Here is a 21,520-nt window from a genome sequence, read left to right on the forward strand (position 1 = left end):
TCTACAGATAAAAAAAAAAGTGAAGGACAAAAGAGACGATTATTTTCCAAAAAGCTGTTTTGAGAGAGCAGATTTTTAATTGCGAGAAGAATTTTTCACAGCAAAACCTTTTTTCATCTCCCTTTTCATTTTTTTTTTGTAATATCTGATTAGCTTTTTTTCCATTTCCGATGAAGCCATCACAGCCTGCTAATTGGACCCATCTCCTGTGGCTCATTAGCTCCAAACAACACAAAATGTGCAAACAAAGCAAACCTGTTCACACAAGTGAAGACAGCACCGAAAAACCGGTGTCTGTTAGTAAGTAATTATCCTACCAGCGTCTCCCTTCCCATTCTGTCACCTGACTAACTTCCTCTGTTTGTTTGATGGAGCGCAAACTTAAGAAGCAGAAGGCCCACTTTGCGGAGGTATGTTTCAGTTTAGCAGGACTCGCTCTGACAACTCATTCACTAGCACCTTGCACTTTCTCCTCTCCATGGGAAATGAAAGACGAGAGTGCTCCTAATGTAACCTCACACTGGTGAAGTCATTGCGATTGGTTTTTGGACGCCCTCGAAGGAAATGAATAACGAGAAATAACAAAGAGAAAGTGATTGAGAGAGAGAGCACTTTGAGAGAGTTATTATTACACAGTGAACAGGCTATGGATGATGACCCGTATCCAAATATCACAAGTATCAATCCAACTTTGCTTTCAAAAGCCATCCCGAGGTTCTTTAACAGGTTTGGGGCGTCTGAGAAAAAGCCCACGTCCTTGAATGATGGCACACGCTGATCCACACCGCGAACAGCGATGGCAGTCACTGACTCGAGAGGCCCTGATGGATGAGCTGCTCATGCATGAAAGAGTGCTCTTTAGCGGCGGATAAACACGCCCAGCGCTCCTTGGACGAGGGCAGCGGGGAGAGAGCAGCATCGTTGAACTCAAGAGGGCCTTAAACACGCGCCGACATTAGGTCAGTGAACTGCACAGATGTCGGGCTAAGCAGAAAAGCGTTCCTCCAAGGGTCACCGCGGCAGCGGCCGTTGGACACATTCATTAAACACCGCAACAGACGTCAAGCACGGAACCTGCACTCTGCAAAAAATACTAAATAAAAAAATAAACCGAGGCCCTTAATGATGAGAGTAATGATGAGATGGTAATAAGAGGTTTACCTCTGGGGGTTGGGCTCGTTGTGCTTGTCTCTCTCGTGCTTGATCATCCGATAGCGACCGATCTTCACGTCTGGCCGGGACACCTTCATCCCATTCAGCGTGATCCTGTGGACGGACAAACAACACCCCACGTTAACATTCACATTTGTTCCAGTCTATAGATGCATATCAACTAAGAGCATAGAGCCAATCTCCGTCCTTATCTATATACGCGTGCTCCTTGGGTGCCGAGCCTATAGAACATGAGTGTTATTATCAGCCAACAGGTGCTTATGATCTCATTTACCACATGAGCTACTGGGGCCGACGTCAGGGATGCTACATTCCCCCTCTGTAAGAACTCTGAGATAGCAGCTGTATGTTTCTACTGCTGAATCGACAGTGCGATGTGTGACAGAGAGGCATTTTTAAAGGAGAGAAACAAAAAAAGAGAACATGGAGATACACGAGAGAGAGAGGGAGAGAGAGAGAGAAGAGCAGACTGGAAGCTGGGAGTTACAGAATGAGCCCTGTAAAAGTTGGTCTGATAGTTCCACGCCAGCCTGATAGCGGTGAGGGAGTCTTCAGGGGGGTTTCTGTTGATTGACAACCAATAAAAACAGAGCAGCTTGACCTCATCAAAGGTTCATTCACCCGGTGGCAAGCATAAGCCACGAAGCATTACAGTACACTGTATGTGGCAACACCTTTCTTTGCTGTGGCCTGTGGGGATTTCCTGAAGACTATCCGATAATCACATACAAACACTCCTGCCTGCGTGTGCACACACACAGACACACACACACACACACACACAGTCACTCACTCACACACACACACACACACAGGCACACACACACACGCAAACACACACACACACACACAATATCTCTAAAAAAAAAAATGAACCCAATTGTTTAAAGAACAGCAGCTTACAGCCACACAGAATTGCTTGAACAATCCAACCATTCTAATCTCCCTCCTTGGCTCTCAGGCAAAGTCCACTTACAGGAATTCTTATGTTTGCCCACATCAACACCATGGCCTGACCCAGTCATACTGATGCAGCTGAGGACAAGAAACCCTTCTTATAGCATCTGATTAGATGAAAATCCCACGGATGCATGCCTGCGTCTATGTCTTTCCGTCTGTGTGTGTGTGTGTCTGTATGTCACAGTTTGTGCATTTCCCCCAATAATAACACAAGACAGACAGCATTGTGATGCATAATTCAGAAGAAGGATTTGAAATAATCTCTGTGTATTCTTGACCCAGAAACAGCACAATTATTTCACAAACACAGGCAAATGTGTGTGTGTGTGCATGTGGTGTGTGTGTGTGCATGTGGTGTGTGTGTGTGTGTGTGTGCGTGTGTGTCTGTGTGTGTGTGTGTGTCTCTGTGTGTTTGTGGCTGCCCTCTATTTCACGTAGGTAAACAGGGAGCCAGATGACTGACGGTGATCACTAGTGCCAGGCCCAGGCAGGAGGATGCCAGGAGAGAGACCCGGCTGCACTAGGATATCATTTACAGCCCAAATGGGCTTGGCCCCGTCCAGAGGCCACTTGGCAAGGAGGGCCGACCATCGGCTATTTTTAACTTGGGGCACCGCATGAGGCCTGGAACACATCCAAGACTGTGTTTGGAGAAATGAAAATGATGATGGATAATGGGTGATGATGATGGGTGAGGAGGAAGATGATGATTATAATGGGTGAGGATGATGATGATGATGATGATGATGATAAAAAATATATTCTAGTTATTAGTCAAGATAGCATATCCTATGCTTTATCAAAACGCTTGTAAGCATGATCACAAGATGGCCTGATGAGCAGACTAAAGCTGTGAGAGTGACTCACAGAAAGAGGTGCCATACTGACTTCAGGAGTGTCACCACAGCTTGTTCTTCAAGGAAGTGCTTTCCCAGCATCCACACACCTGTGCAAAGAGCCCCGATGCTAGTTAGCCATATGTAGGCTATTAAATCTCTTTTAGCAATGGCACTCTCTCAACTGCAGCACTTCTTGAAAGTGCCTTCCTATGCATGAATGGTGAAATGGTTTAATGAAACTGCAGAATCTATACCATGCAAGTAGAGTCTCCTTTGAGTGTACTGTTCAATCTTCACATGCCTCAGTGAAGACCATTTCAGATAAGGGAACACTACAGTAAAACATTACAGTAACCTTGAGGAAAAAATGCCATAAAGCTACAAAAAAAATAATACTTTCTTTAGATTCATTTTGCCCTCAGAGAGTAACGCTACCCATACAAAGACGTGAAGACATACAGAATCACCGGAAAAAAATAGCAGCGGCTTTTGTCATCCAAGCGTTTGCCGTGTTCTGTCGGAGATAAAGTAATGAAATGTGAGTGGGCCATCGCCATCAGCTAATGAGACAAGGCCCGATTCCAAAGGCTTTTCCTCGTTGAAACTCCAGCAGTAATAATTAATACTGCGTCTAGGCCCTCTGGACGAGCTTTGATTGGATTAGCTGTGAATTTCTACAGATCTCCTTTCTCTTCCTCTTCCCTGCAGTTCATTTAATTGCATTAGACTCGTAGAGTCAAGGGGAGTCCAAATCATCAGTGTTTCTTAATTTTTCCCGAGCAGAGTGGAAGAAAACAGAGAGAGAGAGAAAGAGAGAGGGAGAGAGAGAAAGGGCAGAATGGAGTGGAGGTAAAAAGAAGACTGAAAAACATGAGAGATGAGTGAGTGTGTGTGTGTGTGTGTGTGTGTGTGTGTGTGTGTGTGTGTGTGTGTGTGTGTGTGTGTGTGTGTGTGTGTGTGTGTGTGTGTGTGTGTGTGTGTGTGTGTGTGTGTGTGTGTGTGTGTGTGGTGTGTGTCAGTGAGGCAGAGATACAGCGAGAGACCGATGAGAGAGAGAGAGACGGATGTGATGGGAATGGAGAGATGATGGAGGACGGTCTGGGATGAGTGCAGAGCCGGAAATGGAAGAAAAGCGATCAGTCACATAGAGCCTCATCTCGCTGATGCACCACCCCACGCATGCACGGATGAATGCGCACTCACTCACACACGCACATGCACGCGCACACACACAAACACACAAATACACACACACACACACACACAAATTCACAGCTATTGTTAGAAAGAGACATGATGGAAATTGGAAATGCAGACCATGAGAATAGCAATGCACATCTCGTGACAAGCAGAGCTGTTCATCCAACAGCATGTCTAGAGTCAGGCAGTGTATCTATGCATCTGAGTCATGTGCTCATCAACTTTGTCTGTTGGGCAGATAAATAAGCTAATGCACTGTCAAGACAGATAAACAAGCCTGCCCTGGGCTTTCACCAGCAGACACATTTATAAACAGCTAATGCCCCAATTACTATAATTACAGCAACGGCTTTATTGGATGCGACTAAAAGGTCTTGACATAAGGCCTCCGCACTAATGTCAACATTAGGAGAAACTAATTGTAGCTATAGAGGACGAATGGAAGTCTCTCAGCTCTTATGTATGATGTCTCGCTTTGCCCTTCAGAACTGCCATCTGGTAGCAGACACTTCAAGTCAAGATGTCTTGGCAGAGAGTGCCATTCTACATTTACAGCACACCTGTCTGGCTTTGGAAATGAAGGGGAAATGTCCCTTCAGGGTTTCCATACTCCACCAGACCACAGATGCTGACAGTCAGGGAGTCGTGTATGTGAGTCGTTGGTCTGAGTCTGTCTAAACGTGCCCACAGGGAACAACAGTACTCTCAACACACACACACACACACACACACACTCTCTCTCTCTCTTTTCGTTCTTTTTTCCTGGCTTGTCAGAGGGAACATTAGACACAGACAGAGGGAGACTGTGTCATCTGCATCCTCTCTTCCCCGGACGGTCACTCTTTGACGGGCAGTGATTTCAGCTGCTCCCTAAGGCAGTGTGGGAGCCTCCTTCACCCTCTCTCACCGTCCTCTAGGCACGGAAAAAACTCAGAGATTCACTACGCTACAGAAACTCTTGTTTCTTTTCTCTCAGAGTAGAAAAGTACATGGTTAGGGTCTGGTGCATGGTTACTTTGCGAGTTTCCTTGAATGGCTCTTTCTGAGTTTTTCTGGCTCTACACACAATGTGACTTATATACAGACATTCTCCAGAGGAAAATTCCAATGCTATGGTCACAATGCAATCACACACACTCCCACACGTGCACACACACACACACACACACACACACACACACACTAGACTCTAGACATACTGTTGGATGAACAGCTCTGCTTGTCACGAGATGTGCATTGCTATTCTCATGGTCTGCATTTCCAATTTCCATCATGTCTCTTTCTAACAATAGCTGTGAATTTGTGTGTGTGTGTGTGTGTGTTTGTGTGTTTGTGTGTGTGTGTGTGCGCGTGCATGTGCATGTGTGAGTGAGTGCGCATTCATCCGTGCATGCGTGGGGTGGTGCATCAGCGAGATGAGGCTCTATGTGACTGATCGCTTTTCTTCCATTTCCGGCTCTGCACTCATCCCAGACCGTCCTCCATCATCTCTCCATTCCCATCACATCCGTCTCTCTCTCTCTCATCGGTCTCTCGCTGTATCTCTGCCTCACTGACACACACCACACACACACACACACACACACACACACACACACACACACACACACACACACACACACACACACACACACACACACACACACACACACACACACACACACACACACACACACACACACACACAAATGCAGCATTATGTGACCCATACTCGGAGCAGGACGACTAAGTTGGAAAGACCCTCTAGCTCTATCTTATGCATGGCCATTTTGGTCACAAAAAAAGAGAATGTACTGCAGCACAGAGAAATGCAAAAAAACTATTTTAAATACATCAGCCAAGGCCATATTTACTGCTCAAGCAGCAGCAGCAGCAGTAAGTGCCATGCTGTAGCGGAGCGTGGCCCGGCGCATAGCGCCTTTGTCGCCGAAGATAATGAAATGAGGCTGCTGGCTGCGACTGTTGATCTCAGCGACCCCGGGCATGTTCGATGCTGACCTCTGACCTGTTAGCACACTGCCCCGACACGATGCAGTCTAACGGGACAGAGCCTGTCCTGAGGGATGGGGGGTTAGGCCTTGTACTGGCCTAGGGGACTCACAGGCTAGCGTGCCTGAGCGGGGCATAAGACCTCAGGATAGCGTGGCACCCTCTTGAGATGTGGGAGGACACTGATGCCAGCTGATGTGCCTTCCGACAGACTGAGACACTGAAATGGAGACACCAGCACAAAGGCAGGCTGTCATCTGAAAGTGGACATTGTTTTGTGTGTGTGTGTGTGTGTGTGTGTGTGTGTGTGTGTATGTGTGTGCATATATGTATATGTATGCATGCTTGTATATGTGTACTGTATGTGTATATGTATACTGTGCATGTGTACATTTATAAGAGTGTACATGTGAATTGCATACCGTGTGTACTGCTGTACATCCCTTCCAAAGCAGCTCTCATGTACTTCCTCTCCTCTGTCTGCAGGGCGGCTGCTGCTAGCTGTCCTCCCCCCTATCAGAGCCTGCGTCTGGAGGCGCTGAGCATTGAGCACCTCTCCATGAGGCAGGCGGGGAGCTCCAAGGGCTCCCTCCAGACCAGCACCAGTGAAGCAGCCATGCCTCTGGGAAACGCCCGCCAGCCAGCCAGGACCCCCTGCCTACCCCCCGACACCCTCCCCAGGGGAGATAATGAGGAAGAGGCCCTGACTGACGGAGGGCAGCGGGCTAGTGAAGCGGGAGGATGGAGAGAGCCGTGCCCGCATGCCAATCTCTCTCTCTCTCTCTCTCTCTCTCTCTCTCTCTCTCTCTCTCTCTCTCTCTCAGCAGTATCATTTCTCTCACACGAGGAAGGCTCTGGCTGAGGCGGAACAACTCTTACCATTACACTCCTACCACTGCTGTTCTCACTGCCACCAACATAACCACGAACACTTTCTCTTTCATCTAATAACAACCGATCCATCGTCAGTTGTGTTTCACACACACTGTACACTTTTCTCTATTGCATTGGTATTTTCACACGCTGGATTCTCATGCAATAAAGTCATACACTTGTCACAGGCTGAATCTAATCCACAGACACATCAAAGACTTCCCATGACACACCTCTGTAATATGACAACCACTCTGACAATGCGGATAGCTTCCTAATTATCAACCAACCCCCCCACCCCTACCGTACCCCCAACATCAACACACAAATGAAACTCTGAAATAATATTCCATTGTTCTCCTACATCCGCTGCAATAAAAATAGTCCTGCTGAAAGAGTGATCTCGGGGGAAATCTGGAAGCTTTAATGCATCAAAGCTATTGCAGCTATCATGCCCTAAAAGCTTTTTTATATCATCCTCCCAATCGTGTCGGCTCCTGCCGACAGTGAGGCAGCAGGCGGAGAGATGAGCAGAGACGTCTTTTATCACATCACCGGGACCCGGCCCCTCGGCAGTCGAGACCAAAATAAACAGCTAAAACGCTCAAGTGTGAAACTGGGTGATTCCCAAACAGCTTCTCTATGATATGCCCGTATCTTTTTATTTGCCGTTATCATATTTCAAGGGCCTTGTGTGCATGTGCGTGTGTGTGTGTGTGTGTGTGTGTGTGTGTGTGTGTGTGTGTGTGTGTGTGTGTGTGTGTGTGTGTGTGTGTGTGTGTGTGTGTGTGTGTGTGTGTGTGTGTGTGTGTGTGTGTGTGAGTGAGTGAGTGAGTGAGTGAGTGAGTGAGTGAGAGAGAGAGAGAGAGAGAGGTTAGACAGAAAAGTCACTCAACAACTCAGAGAGGGAGAAAAGATGGGAAGAGCTATTTATTATCCACAGGGACTAATGTCAGTAGAGGAGACAGCTTGTGCATGTCCGTGTCCCGGTCTCAGAGTACTTACTGTAGACAGGAGGGAGGGAGAGATTGTGTGTGAGTGTGTGAGACACACTGGCAGCAGGAGCTTCTTTGAGGTTTTGGCGCTACCACAGCAGAACAACAGACTTGCCGGTGGAAGAGCGCATCCCAAGTGTTGAGGATGATTCACACTGGCATCAGTGCCTCTCATCTCTCCTGCTACTAACTTACGGTAAACATAATGGATCATTCATAATGCAACCCAGGTGAAAGGCCTGATAAGACAGAGAGATATGGAAACTACCTGTCTTAAAATGCCCCATCTCCTGTTTGTATACATTAGCGTGAGGGAGACAGAGACATATACAGGACCAGGGAGTTTGCTCTCCACTGAAGGCCTGCCTCATGGAAGGCTTCCAAGGAGAGATAATAGAAACTTAGCTTTGCAACTGATGTGTGACTAAGAAGCCCATAAATTGCTTGCGCCGACGTGAGTTTTTTACAGCAATCACAGAGTGTCTCCAATAATCCTTTGTTTTCCTACTTCATCAGCACCATTCTGCCACTGCTCTCAGCTGTTCAGAGAGCGCACGGCTGATAAGTAACAATAATGACTGATGAATAATATATGGCTTTTGCTCCCAAGAGAAGAACCAGACAGGAAATGAACGCCATCTTCATAAAATGTCTGAATACTAATACTTCATTACTGGCTGTTACACGGACAGACAGACAGACAGACAGATAGATAGATCTTTGAATGCATTTTGAAGTCAGTCTTTGAAATGCAAGTACTGTACTGTAGGTTTGTTCCCATATGACCGGGGTTTTGAATCTAACTGATGTTACGGGGAACAAGGAGCATCTGAAAGACTTTGTGCCCAGGAAAGATAAGGAGACGACATGGCTGCAAGTAGGGAACAAAATTTCAACAATTGTCTAAGGAGCCCAGTGAGCTACCTGTGAAGAAAATGTATGAGCCTCCAACACACACACACACACACACACACAAAGCACCTCACAAATCTCCCATATTGCTACTTTCATGTGCAGTTCATGACATCCCCAGCACAGAACCCAGAGCCTCACCGGTTGAAGATGTCATCGTCTTCGCCTCCCCACCCCCAGTACTCGTTGGGGAAGCCGTTGATTTTAAGGAACTGCTTTTTGCTGAGGCCAGAGACTCCGCCAAAATAGCCCGCATAAGGCAGCCTGCAGGGAACGGTGACAGAGGGAAGGGAAAAAGAAAGGTCTGTTAAAGCCTGGCGTTTGTCACAATATCAGCACAAGAATCTCTTTGAGTAAACATCTGTATGACCGTCAACAAGCAAGAGGAAAACTGAGTCCATCTGGACAGCAGCTAAACACTCTCAGTTCTTTACAGGGCATGGTAACTGCGTTTGTGACAGTCTACAAAAAGAGTCTACAAAAGTGGCAGGCTGGGAAGCTAGCTGTCGTCTCTCGCTCCTTCAGTGGGATTTTGGAAACCCACTGAGGCTCTTGGAGTTCACATGATTCCGCGAGCACATCACACAAGCTAAACCCCCTCAGGAATATCCCCCACATCCCCTGAGGGGCTCGAGCACTGAGCAAAATGATATCAGATCTCTCTCATTCTCTCTCTCTCTCTCTCTGTCTCTCCTCCATCTCTCCATTTCATCGGTGTCTCCTGCGACACCCAACCCGCGCGCTTCTCACATCAGAGCAGTGGGTACAAAAAAACCAACCAGAGCACACTGCCACGCCAGCACGCGGCGTGTGAAGTGAGCAGACGGGACACACACATGTCTCCCGTACATCAGACACCAGGGGGGTGGTGGTGGAACTGACAGACATGGAAGACTGGAGCCTGGAACAAGTCAGAGTGTGTTTGTGTGTGTGTGTGTGTGTGTGTGTATGTAAACACATGAATGGATACCATGTTACCCAGTACAGAGACATACATACACACAAACATGCACAAACACTCACACATGGAGGGGGATTCACACAGACATGTTTAACGAGTGACACAGCACAGATACTCACATACTCACGTCAAAGAGACACGGGTGTGTGTGTGTGTGCCGGGGGGGGGGGGGGGGGGGGGTTGGTTGAATGAAGCCATCTGCTGTTGTGAAGTGATCACGCTCACAGACTTACACAGACACTTCATCACATGCAGCCAGCTGAAATTTCTAAGTGGACTTGGATGTTTCGGACAAAGGGATCAATTGCGATTATAAATTTTAATTATATAATAATTCTATATTATCAAGCTGATTAACAGGCAGGTGCATCTGCGGGCAGCACAGTGTTGTTGCTATGGTACACGTGTGACGTACGCTGCCCCATTACCAGCAGACTCCGACCAGACCTTTTGGAAGTGTATAACGTTGTTCCTGGGAGGAAATGGAAAGGCTTAACATTCTTTATCTTGCAAATAGAGGGAAAATGGTCAAATATTGACAAAAAAAATCGATTTGAATTGAGTCAGAGCACATCTGCAATTCTGCATGTGTATGAGAGACAGAGAGTGCGTACAAGAGAATGGAGGGTAGAGAGCGAGACAGAGAAAAGAAACATTTAAAGAGTTATCTTAATTTATTATTAATGCTAATTGATAATGCTAATGCTAACTAAGTAACGCCTATCTTCCTAGAGAGAGAACGGCTGAGATGCCTCTGCAGCTAATGGTCATTAACACTAATGGAACAGACTCTTTAAGGGCTGTGGACAAAACTGGCATCCACACACATGGAATGGAATTCTCCATCAGAGACCATGCCTGTCTGCGGCTGATGGGATGAGGAGCCTGGTGAGAAGAGTGAGAGAGAGAGAGAGAGAGAGAGAGAGAGAGAGAGAGAGAGAGAGAGAGAGAGAGAGAGAGAGAGAGAGAGAGAGAGAGAGAGAGTCGACACACGTCCCTTGAAGGTCCCGGGTTTGACAGCAATGTGAGAGGAGAAAATGAGGGAGCAGCTGACTTTTCCAGAGTGTCAGTCAGTGACGTGACATTTCAGAGAGAGCTTGCAGGTAACAAATGCGGAGAAGGAGAAGGTTGAGCTGGTTGTGGTGGAGTTAGGAGTGTGTGTGTGTGTGTGGTGGGTTCACTATTTTAGACTAGTAATTTGGTAAAATTGGTTAGGTATGGTAATCATCCCAAGGATGAAAAGTGATGATGAAGTCAAATGAGTTCAGCAGAAGGCACTAATAGCACTGACGTGGAGATGACTCTCCTCCTCTCCTTGCCTCGCTTCCTAGGGGTCTTAACAGTGGCAGGTGAAGCGTCCGGATGCAGCACGGCTCCACTGGCCCCAGCAAAAAAGCAGGGAAATGAAGCCTCGCAAGAGCAAAAGGCCAGATTGTCTGGCAGCAGATGCAAGACAGACTCATTTCCTCTTTCAAACTCACCGGCAACAAAACTTCAGAGGACCTTTGGCTCCACTTTAATTTCCCAGACTATTACGAATTGAAGAGAGTTGGAGAATCTCACACTAAATAAGTTCCATTGACCCTGCTGCTTCTGTAGAAAGGGTCTGTCCATCAAGACTGAAGTGTTTTTGTTCTACTTCCAGTGTTCACAGTCATAATAGTGGAAGAAAGTAATCATGCAGAAATCTGCAGTAATATGCTCATATGAATCCCTCTGATCAACTTGTACTGCAAAAACCCAACATTACTACAATAACTATTACTATTAATAACTTCAACAACAAGAACTACCATCACTGCTATTACTCCTAGAATTAGAATTTTATAATTAATTACCACCCCATGGTTGAGTGACTCCATACACCAGTTCAGCTTCAGTCTACATGCATTATTGGGAACTTGAGCTTTGACCACCAAACTTGCAATCAGTTCATCCATTAGTACATGAGTCTGTTTGTTCTAGATTTATTCAAGGTTTTCCTGATACAGTATGTTTAAAAAAAGTGAAGGATCACCGCACACTGGTGGATTTTCTTTGCTGGTTTTATTTTTCAAGACCAAGAGTTTAACTTAACTCTTCAAGAGAGAACTTGATGAAGCATTGGCAAAACACGTTGTTCACTGAAAAATAAAACCAGCAAAGAAAATCCACCAGTGTGCGGTGATCCTTAACAACTTCACCTCACTAGCACCTGGAAGGCTGTGCATAGGAACTTCTATCATTTTTAGTGTTCCTGATATGTGTTCACAAGAGTGTAAGGTTGTGTACTGTAGACCTTGACCTTTGACATACAAAATCTCACCATCTCATCTGTCCATATCAAGTGCTTGCACCAAAATAAGAAATGTTATCTGTTCTTGAGATATCACATTCACGAGAATTGGTGAGACAGACATACAGACGTACATATAACACAAAGAACATCTCCAACCATGCCTATAGAGGCAACATGAAACTAACACAATACTGGAACTACTGTAGTTCTGCCAAAGGGGAGTTTCCAATGTTTACTTTTCTAATTTTGTCTAATATAATTTTGTAAACATTGCAGTACTGTATAATTGAACTGAACACTCCATAATAAGGTGCCATAATAAATAGCAAACTAGTAATTACCTAACCCTTTGTTAATATTTGTTAATTGTTACTAAAATATCTATTTGGCACAAGTTAATAGTTTTTTTCATCATTAATTAAATATTAGTTTTTTGCATAAAATCTGTATGTTAATGTTTTAACAAATGTATTAACTAATATTGTATTAATATTTGTTAATGGTTAACTAAATGTATTTTTGGCACTAATTAACAGTTATTTATAAATGTTAAATTAGCATATAGTTTATTTACAAACTATATGCTAATATAAAAGTTAATGACATATTATTATTTATCTAGCTTTTCTGATTAGCTTTGTGGAGAATTTATGGAATTTATGGTTTATGGCTTTATGGTCTTGTGGGGTGTGGCACCCTACTGCCAGTGGTTGGTTGTGTGAGTGTTTGCACACCTCTTCTTCCACTTCATCCTCATTGGATACCTTTGTTGTTGGCTGTCCTGTAATTGGTGACCCTCTGTCTAGTGTTTGAAAGTAGTGTACTCTTTGCCTTTGGAAGTACTAGTTGGTTGCTGTTTCAATTTGGTAAAATTCAGGGGAGGGGGGTGTAACAGAGTTAGAAATGTAGTTTAGTGTTTGTATGTGATTTTCGTCGTAATTAAGCAGCTTTATTGAGATTGGTGTTTTGGAGCCCCCTTTGGAGAAACGGTATACTGCAGCTCTGCTGCGTTTTGTCCTTGTATTGTTGCCATAGCCGATCAGAAGCGGTATGCTTTGCATTGGGTAGGTTGACTGTATAAAGCACTCCCCACTTTGTTTTAATTTTGTAACTGTGAAATGTTGTTTAAAGTGCCCATATTATGAAAAAAACACTTTTTCTGGGATTTGATGTGTTATTGTGTGTCTCTGGTGCTTCCACACGCATACAAACTTGAAAAAAAAAAACACCCATGCTGTTTTGAGTGAGATATGGGTTTCTGAATGTATCCTGCCTTCAGCCTCCAGGGTGAGCGGGTCAAAATCGGCAAGGCTTTTGACGTCACAAGCCGAAACATTTCAATATTACCACCCACCACCTTCTTTTAGGGCAACTACGTTACGTGAATATAATGGAAACCTATGGAGCTGCATCGAAGTGGGCAGGGAAAAGGATTTTTACTCACTGAATAAAAGGCACAGAATAAGGTTGGTGTAAGAGTTATCTGTTTGTTCATGGGATTCATTCTAATTCCATCATTTACATATTTCCTACAACTAGGTGAGATAGCTAAGCTTATGTTGTAGGCTACTGAAGTTCCACTGTTAGATAGCTAGCTAGCAAGCTAACCGTTTTACATAGAGATTATGGTAGGCTAAGTGTTAGCTACAGGCTATACTATGTAAAACAAAGGTGTAGTAGATGTTAGGGGTGTTTCAGACGTTGCATAATCAATACCCCACCTCTCCACACCAAGCCTACAAGTTCTACAAGTGGCTTTTTAAGCCTATATCTCAGAAAATAATGTAGATACAAGCTTAAACCTTTGCACAGTAGTTGTTGGGTAATATTTAGCATTATTGACATAAAGTATGAGGCAAAGCCAAGATGGTCAGGCTAGGCTGGAGGCATTTGTTGATTTGGCACGAATGACCCTGGTAACAGTTAATGGAGTGGGGCGTGGGTAAGTGAGCAGCAGCTCAGTAATATAATGAGCAGCAGAAACAGCACACTTTGACAGGGACTGAAAAAGAGTGTAATAGAGGTAGGTAAGAATCTTTTCCTACAAGCTATTTCCAGCAAACAACTTCAGAAACATGTTTTCTGGAACTCATAGACCTATTTTAACTTGTTGAAAAATAGTAATAATATGGGCACTTCAAGTTGAAAACGTCGATATACCACCTGTATTATATTACTTTACATGTATTGTTAGGATTTGGGTGCAATTCTAGCAACTTAGAGAACGTTTATTAATGTTTTCATTATGACCAACAACCATACACGGGTTTCCCGTTTACCAACAAAACTAGATGCGCGCGCAGACGTGGGGCAGAAGACGCTTGGTGGCCGTCCACAACCAGTGGTGGAGGAAGTACTGAAACTCAGTACTTAAGTAAAAGTACAAATAAGCAGAGAAATATTTACTTTAGTAAAAGTAAAAGTACCACAATGCCAACCCTACTTAAGTAAAAGTAAAAAGTACCTGATTTTAAATGTACTTTAAGTATTAAAAGTAAAAGTACTTGCATAATGATTTATTATCTTAATATCTAGGCCTATAAAAAAATCAGTAGCCTATGAGGTGTGGCATTTTAATAAAGCTGTTTTAGGTTATGCTAGGCTAGATAGTTTTAAGCTGATGTAGCCTAATTGTGCTTACCATCCGTGGCCCAGTTTACATTCTGACTTACAATTCTGGAGACTAATTCAGAGACTGCTGAGTTAAGTATCATTCAGCAAAACACGAGAGCCTGAAGTTTATCGGGGTAGACAAGGGAAACGTCCGGTGGATCATAATGCCAATTCTGCCGGTCCAGATTGAACAGAAAAGGTGTTTTTATGATAAGGTTCAGTTTCACTTGCGCAGACGCGCATAAACATTGAATGATCGCTCACTTTACTACCCCCCAAATGTAGGCTATGCCTCTTTATTTGATCACACAATTAAGAAATATTTTAATCCGGAACATGTTTAGTTTTTTTTGGACAGCGGTTCTATAGTCTACCATTCATTTGTGCCGCAAATGATCAGACATGTGACAGACGCATGGGCATAGCCTGTAACTTTGCTGCTCCGCGGACTCGCAATCTCATCGGAGAGGGGCCCTGCTGCAGATAATAGACAGAGAATGGCAAGCATATGCTCAGGGCACAGAACACAGTTGCATGTCCAGTATAGCCATGGGTCTGGTGAATATAGCCTACCAAATGCAGATGGCTACAAGCTCACGCTTTGCCTGGTCTAGACTAGTTTCAAAGATTTAGAAGCGGGGCACGTAGCACGATCTTTAGCAACCCAGCCCCCTGGTGAAACAAACGTGTTTGTCAAAGAGAAAAAAAAAACTGATCATAAAATGTAATGTAAAAAGGAACGATGGTGTTGTAGATATGTAGCGGAGTAAAAGTACAGATAAATGCTGCAAAATGTAACGAAGTAAAAGTCAAAAGTATGCACTATAGATTCTACTTAAGTAAAGTACAAATACGTGGAAAATTTACTTAAGTACAGTAACAAAGTATTTGTACTTCGTTACATTCCACCACTGTCCACAACGTTATAAACTTAACCTAAATAGTCGGCTGCTGTAAGCTATAATCAGATTTTTTTGTATACCCCTGTTGTCTCAATAATAATAACATCTCATTTCAAACTATATTTCAAAGTTTGCCGTTCATTTGCATTATTAATATAACATCGTATTTTGTGATTTTTGGCGAAGACATGCATTCCGTTAGGGATATTGAACATATTTAACATTCTCTAACCATCGTGATTTCGAATTGGTGCAGTTTTCAGCACAAAAACTCATTTTATTCTTTTGCTCTTTTGCATTGCTCTATGCTGTTCTGTGGCGCTTTCTGCCTATGGCAAGCAATTTTAACATTTACCCGCTAAGTTTGACTATCTGGAATTAACATTGTAGATATCAACAACGTCTTTCTGACTAGTCGCAATTACATTTTGTATAGTTGGAATTGTCATTCAAGATATCTGTAGCGTAATTGTGACTAGTCGAAACGTCAGATAGAGATATCTGTAATTTAGTTTTGACTAGTGTTACGTCCCTGTATGTTTTATCAGTGTTTGTTTGCTTTGGTCTGTCCTCTGTATGTTTCTGTTGTGTTTCAGACAGTCCAGCAGGGGGCTTAATTGCTGGGCCGGCCTATAAAAGGTGCCGGCTGACGTCATCCGGGAGCTCGTTCGTTCGCTCGCTCACTCGATCTTGGTTGGGTTTGCCGCTGCCATGCCACGCGTTCCAGCAGTTTTGTCTCCATCGCTCCTGCCTGCTCTCGGAGTGAGAGTCCGGGAATAGGCTGGGAATTGCCTGGGCCTGTGCTCGAGGCCTTTCGTTTTGGACTTTAGTAGCAGCCTTAGTTTTGGTTCTATAATACTTTTTCTTATATTTTTGTAAATAAATATTGTTGCATTGATCATCAGCAGTAGTTTTTTGGCCATCTCCTATCTTTTGTTCATGTCCCACAAAACCCCTAGACAGTGGGACGTGACACTAGGCAAAACTGAATTACAGATATCTGTCATCATGTCATTAAAAACAACATTCAACTCGTCACACATCTTAAATGACAATTGTAGATATCTTTAATTCAGTTTTGACTAGGCAGAATGAAAGGTGAAGATATCTCAAACGTCATTATGACTAGTGCAAATTATTGTGCAAGACGTTGCTCTTTAGATCCGTAGCAGAGCCTGTCTACTTAGACATTCTCTGTCCGTAGGCTAATTTCCCCTCCCCAACATAATCGAAGAAGAAGTGGGCTTATTTCCTTATTTCTATGAATGGAAGAAGAAGAAGCAGTCATGGCTGTGTCTTGTTGACATCTAAAATAACTAAAACTCAGGGACACCCTGTGGTTTATTAGACTCTCACGTTATCAACTGGCTTGATCTCTGTTTCGTAGCCTACATAAATTAGTAGGCCTAGGCTACTAAATGCACCAGCACCATCTACAGAAAACTCCATTCATAATGGTGTTGGCTGTAGGCTAATCGAAAAAATCAAAGCAACATTGAATCATCAATTCTTGCTGCCAGCTCCTGTCTTGCATAGGCTGCAGCATTAAAAAGACGATTAAAAACTCCTTCGCCCTCTGGCTGCTCTGACATGATGCTAATTAGTGCTAATTACAAAGTTAACAGTTACAGGTGCTATGTGATTTGATGATTTGAACAACAACACGCTCTGCTCCCGCCTAAAGTGGAATGCGGGCGTAATTTGCATAGCAATACAGATATCTCTAACGTCATTTCGCCTAGTCAAAACTCTAATTCAAGATATCTATAATTACATTTTGACTAAGCAGAATGAAAGTTATAGATATCTCCAATTTTAGATATCTCTAATCAAAACTCATTCAAGATATCTATAACTTGATAATAGATATCTACAATCAAATTATGACTATCCCTAACTCCAGTTTGAGATATCTACAACGTCATTTTGACTAGTCAAAATTCAATTTACAGATATCTACAATGTCATTTCGCCTAGTCAAAACTTAATTCAAGATATCTGAAAAGGAACATGTAGATATCTTGAATTGAGGTGAATTAAAGATATCTTCAACTAGAGTTATGACTAGTCAGAATCAAATTGTAGATATCTCTAACTGGAATTACCAATATCTACAATTCAATTGCAGATATCCGTAATTCACATAGTGGATATCGGCAACTGAATTGTAGATATCTGTAATGATAAACCCCATAGAAATTAATGGCAAATGTGGCGTCATTTGTCCTAGGAAGAATGTCTTTGTGGATATCTAAAATGACAATTATGGATAGCAAGAATTCAATTGCGGATATCTTAAACGTTCGTTTTGACTAGGCAAAACTGAATTACAGATATCTGCAATACATATCCAGTCTAGCGGGTAAATGTTAAAATCGCTTGCCATATTCTGCCTCTTTTCGTGACGTTTGCATGTTTTCGTGACGTTTCGTTAACTATTAACACAAATTAATACAATATTAGTTAATAGATTTGCTTTCATTAAAAACAACATTAACATACAGATGTTATGCAAACAACTAATATTTAATTAATGATGAAAAAACTATTAACTTGTGCTAAATAGATATGTTAGTAAAAATTTACAAATATTAACAAAGGGTTAGGTAATTGCTAGTTTGCTATTTATTATGGCACCTTATTATGGAGTGTTACCGAAATGACTAACATCATCTGGCAACAAACTACAATACTATCAGTACTTAAAAATTATACTGTAAAAAATAATCACCCACATACAGTAATGTGCTACAGCTGAAATTCACACAGTCATGAGTCTCAGCCCTTATCTATAGTTTGCATAAATTTGCATGTTAGTTTAACTGAGTGTTTAGTGAGTAAACTGTTGCTGAGTAAATGTTATGCTTAAAGTGCTAAGCATTTTGACCATGTCATAACAGGACTTGTCATTCTGATGGCACTGACGGGTTCACTGGCATAAATATCTACGAGCAAGCATTTCAAGCCAGTTACATGCTTTTGTAGGTAATTCATTGTGTGGTACAGTTACTACAAACTGTTTTTAGAAATGCACTTACAGATGCGCAAACATTAATGGTGATTCGAGAAATGCACTCAAAATAGAAGGAAAACAAACAACAACAAAAAAACGGTAGCTAGTCAAAAGCGGAAGCTAACCTGAAGCCGAACTTGTCCATGGCAATGGCAAAGTGTCGTGGCTGGTCGTAGCAGTGGTAGAGGTTGCGGTCATCCATGGGGATGAGGTCCACGTCACTGAAGATGAAGCAGTCATACTCACCGTCCTTCAAGGCTTCAGTGTAGCCCACATTTAGCAGCTTGGCCCGGTTAAAAGTGTCCTCCCCCAACTACAGACACACACACACACACACACACACACACACACACACACACGCACACACACACACACACAGCACAAAGAGAGAAACACATATATGTATACAGTATGAGTTACTTTGAGACTATGAGTTGACAGGGGCATCTCTGCAGCTCTGCATATCTATGGCAAACTCTGATTGAAAAAAAAAACAAAAAAAAAACACTGCGGCATGACTGTGTAAAAGGGCAAAGGCATATAGACCCTCTAAAAGCTTTTACAAGTGGATGTAGGGGGGCACCTCAAAGGCCAAACCTCTGATGGTATCCCACACTGACAAACACAATCTTTAAGAAACAAGTTTACCTAGTTCTAAATATGGCATTATTGCAAGGACTGTGCAGACACAAAGGGACTAATGTTATATGACAGCAGTTTTGCATCCATCACTAGTTAGTTAATATCATGATATGGCAATTTGTCACAACACATTATCCTCAGCTAATGCAAGGTATTTCAGGTAAGGCAATGCACCATAAGTAGCATCTAGCGCCAACAATCCTATGTGACAAATAATCCCATGTAATCCACTAATACCTGAGATTTGACCGAATTATTCTCTAGTGAAAACTCGTGGCACAAATCCACTGGCATTTGAAAAGAAACGCACCGCCCAACTCTATCTGTGTCAGACACACATTAGCATATCTCAAGGTAATTCGCCACATGCACAGACACATAAACAAGGAAGCACAGCCCCATTCCTGCCACCACGGGGAACATGAAGGGAAATAATTGTCAAAATTGTTGCGTAGTTTCTTTTGATGGTTTCAGTATCACAATGTGGCTGTACAGCATACCTATGAGAGTATGCATTTAATATGTACACAAACCTACACCAGGACCAACTTTACTTTAAGGCAAAATAGACTCAACACATCACAAAAATCCATTTAGTATGCAGCGGTAATACGGAGTTAGTCCCCAATTCAACAACATTTTGTATTGCTGTGTGAGAAAATGACATGGATTTTTCTGCAGTTTGTTTTTCTGCATTCTTGTTTCAGAGGCACAGAAGAGAGGAAAAAAACAAAAAAATAATAACAAAAACAAAAAAAAAGAAACACACACACGCACAGACAGAGAGAGAGAACTCTGTAGAAACTGAGTTACCCACAGATGGTTTTGTTGAACCTATGAGACTAGACAACCTTTTTACAGATACAGTATAGAGTCTGAGGTAGGCCTGAAGACGTTCTTGGAATATGCATAACTTCAACACCTCACTCCACCTCAAAGAGCCCAGTGAATACCTGAGCACCAGCGCTTTTGTCATCGTCCCACAGAGACTAATTGTGTCCAATGAAGTGTGGGGGAAATCATTTTCAGCCTCTCGGTGGGTAAATAAACCATCTCTCTGGATGCTTCATAGGTCCGTAGTGGGACTGGGAGGGGATTGGGGTGTTGACCTTTGTATTGCTACTGCACTTTTATGGAAGTGTACTGTTAGTATACTTATTTTAAACTAAAAAATAAGTTAGTTTAGCGTATAGCGTATAGTTTACTTAGTTTAGCGTATAGCGTATAGTTTACTTTTTGTTTACTGATCAGAGATCTACTAAATTGATTTATACTTAATTATGACCGCCGCTAGCGAAGCTAGCGAAGCGGTCATATAGGGATTGTCAAAGTTTTTTTTTTTTTTTTTTTCCCCCGTCATCTACTTCCTGAAATTTTGGTCAACGATACCCGGGGCACCGAAACACCAGGGCACATGAAATTTGGTGGGTATGTAGCCCCACTAGACTTTTACGGAAAAAATTCGTTTGGTCCCCGGGGGCCACTCCCCCTCCGCGCTGGGCCCCCCGAAACCCAAAAAATGCAGTTTTTCCTCAATAACTACCTGAACCGTGGCACCGAGGATGAAGAAATTTTTATGGTATGTTGGTCTCAAGGGCCCACATCAACTTAGCCCATAATCACTCATTTGTGATTTGCACCCCCCCGGTAAAAAATGAAAATGCAATATCATTCTGCTTTAATCGCCCCTCTCTTCAGTAAAGACGTTCAGAACTGCACCAAATTTTATGTGTATGATTAACCTGACATTCTCTGGGGGTATGCCAAGTTTCGTAGAATTTCATCCATGGGGGGGTCTAAAAAATTAAGTTATGTGTACATTTAGTGACTCTACACTCATTGGCCTGTAGATGGTGGTGCACACATATACACATGCACACACACACACAGGCACCCACATACTATCGGTATTAGAACGGCCGATACATAATTACAAATTCAGTAGGATTAAAAGAAAGCCAAACTAGATGTACCGCGTAGCGGTACAAAATATGACCGCCGCTCAGTCCTGCACATCCATTCCGCGAAAATAAATCATATTAATGAATTTGTCTCCATCTTCTACTCCATCCCCCACTCTTGAAACTTTTGTGTATGCTTGTTTGGAATGTGTGTTTGCACACATTCCGCACACAAAGTAGCCTACTGGCGCTGCAAAGGTGAATAGATT

General features: G+C 43.0%; 1 protein-coding gene across 1 annotated transcript in view; it reads right to left on the reverse strand.

Annotated features, from left to right (window-relative positions):
• The window catches only part of b4galt2 (UDP-Gal:betaGlcNAc beta 1,4- galactosyltransferase, polypeptide 2), an 83,610-nt gene that overhangs the window by 3,201 nt on the left and 58,889 nt on the right, over positions 1-21,520 (reverse strand). Inside the window, exons 4-6 of the mRNA XM_076293621.1 lie at positions 18,834-19,021; positions 9,083-9,205; positions 1,162-1,266 (exon numbers count right to left, since the gene is read on the reverse strand). Coding sequence (XP_076149736.1) covers positions 1,162-1,266; positions 9,083-9,205; positions 18,834-19,021 — 416 coding nt within the window. The remainder of the gene's footprint in view (positions 1-1,161; positions 1,267-9,082; positions 9,206-18,833; positions 19,022-21,520) is intronic.

The sequence above is a fragment of the Alosa pseudoharengus genome, unplaced genomic scaffold, assembly GCF_046254945.1.
Source record: "Alosa pseudoharengus isolate Yale_2024_CS ecotype anadromous, Long Island Sound unplaced genomic scaffold, YU_APseudo_1.1 YU_APseudo_1.1_scf_2, whole genome shotgun sequence".
NCBI lineage: Eukaryota > Metazoa > Chordata > Actinopteri > Clupeiformes > Clupeidae > Alosa > Alosa pseudoharengus.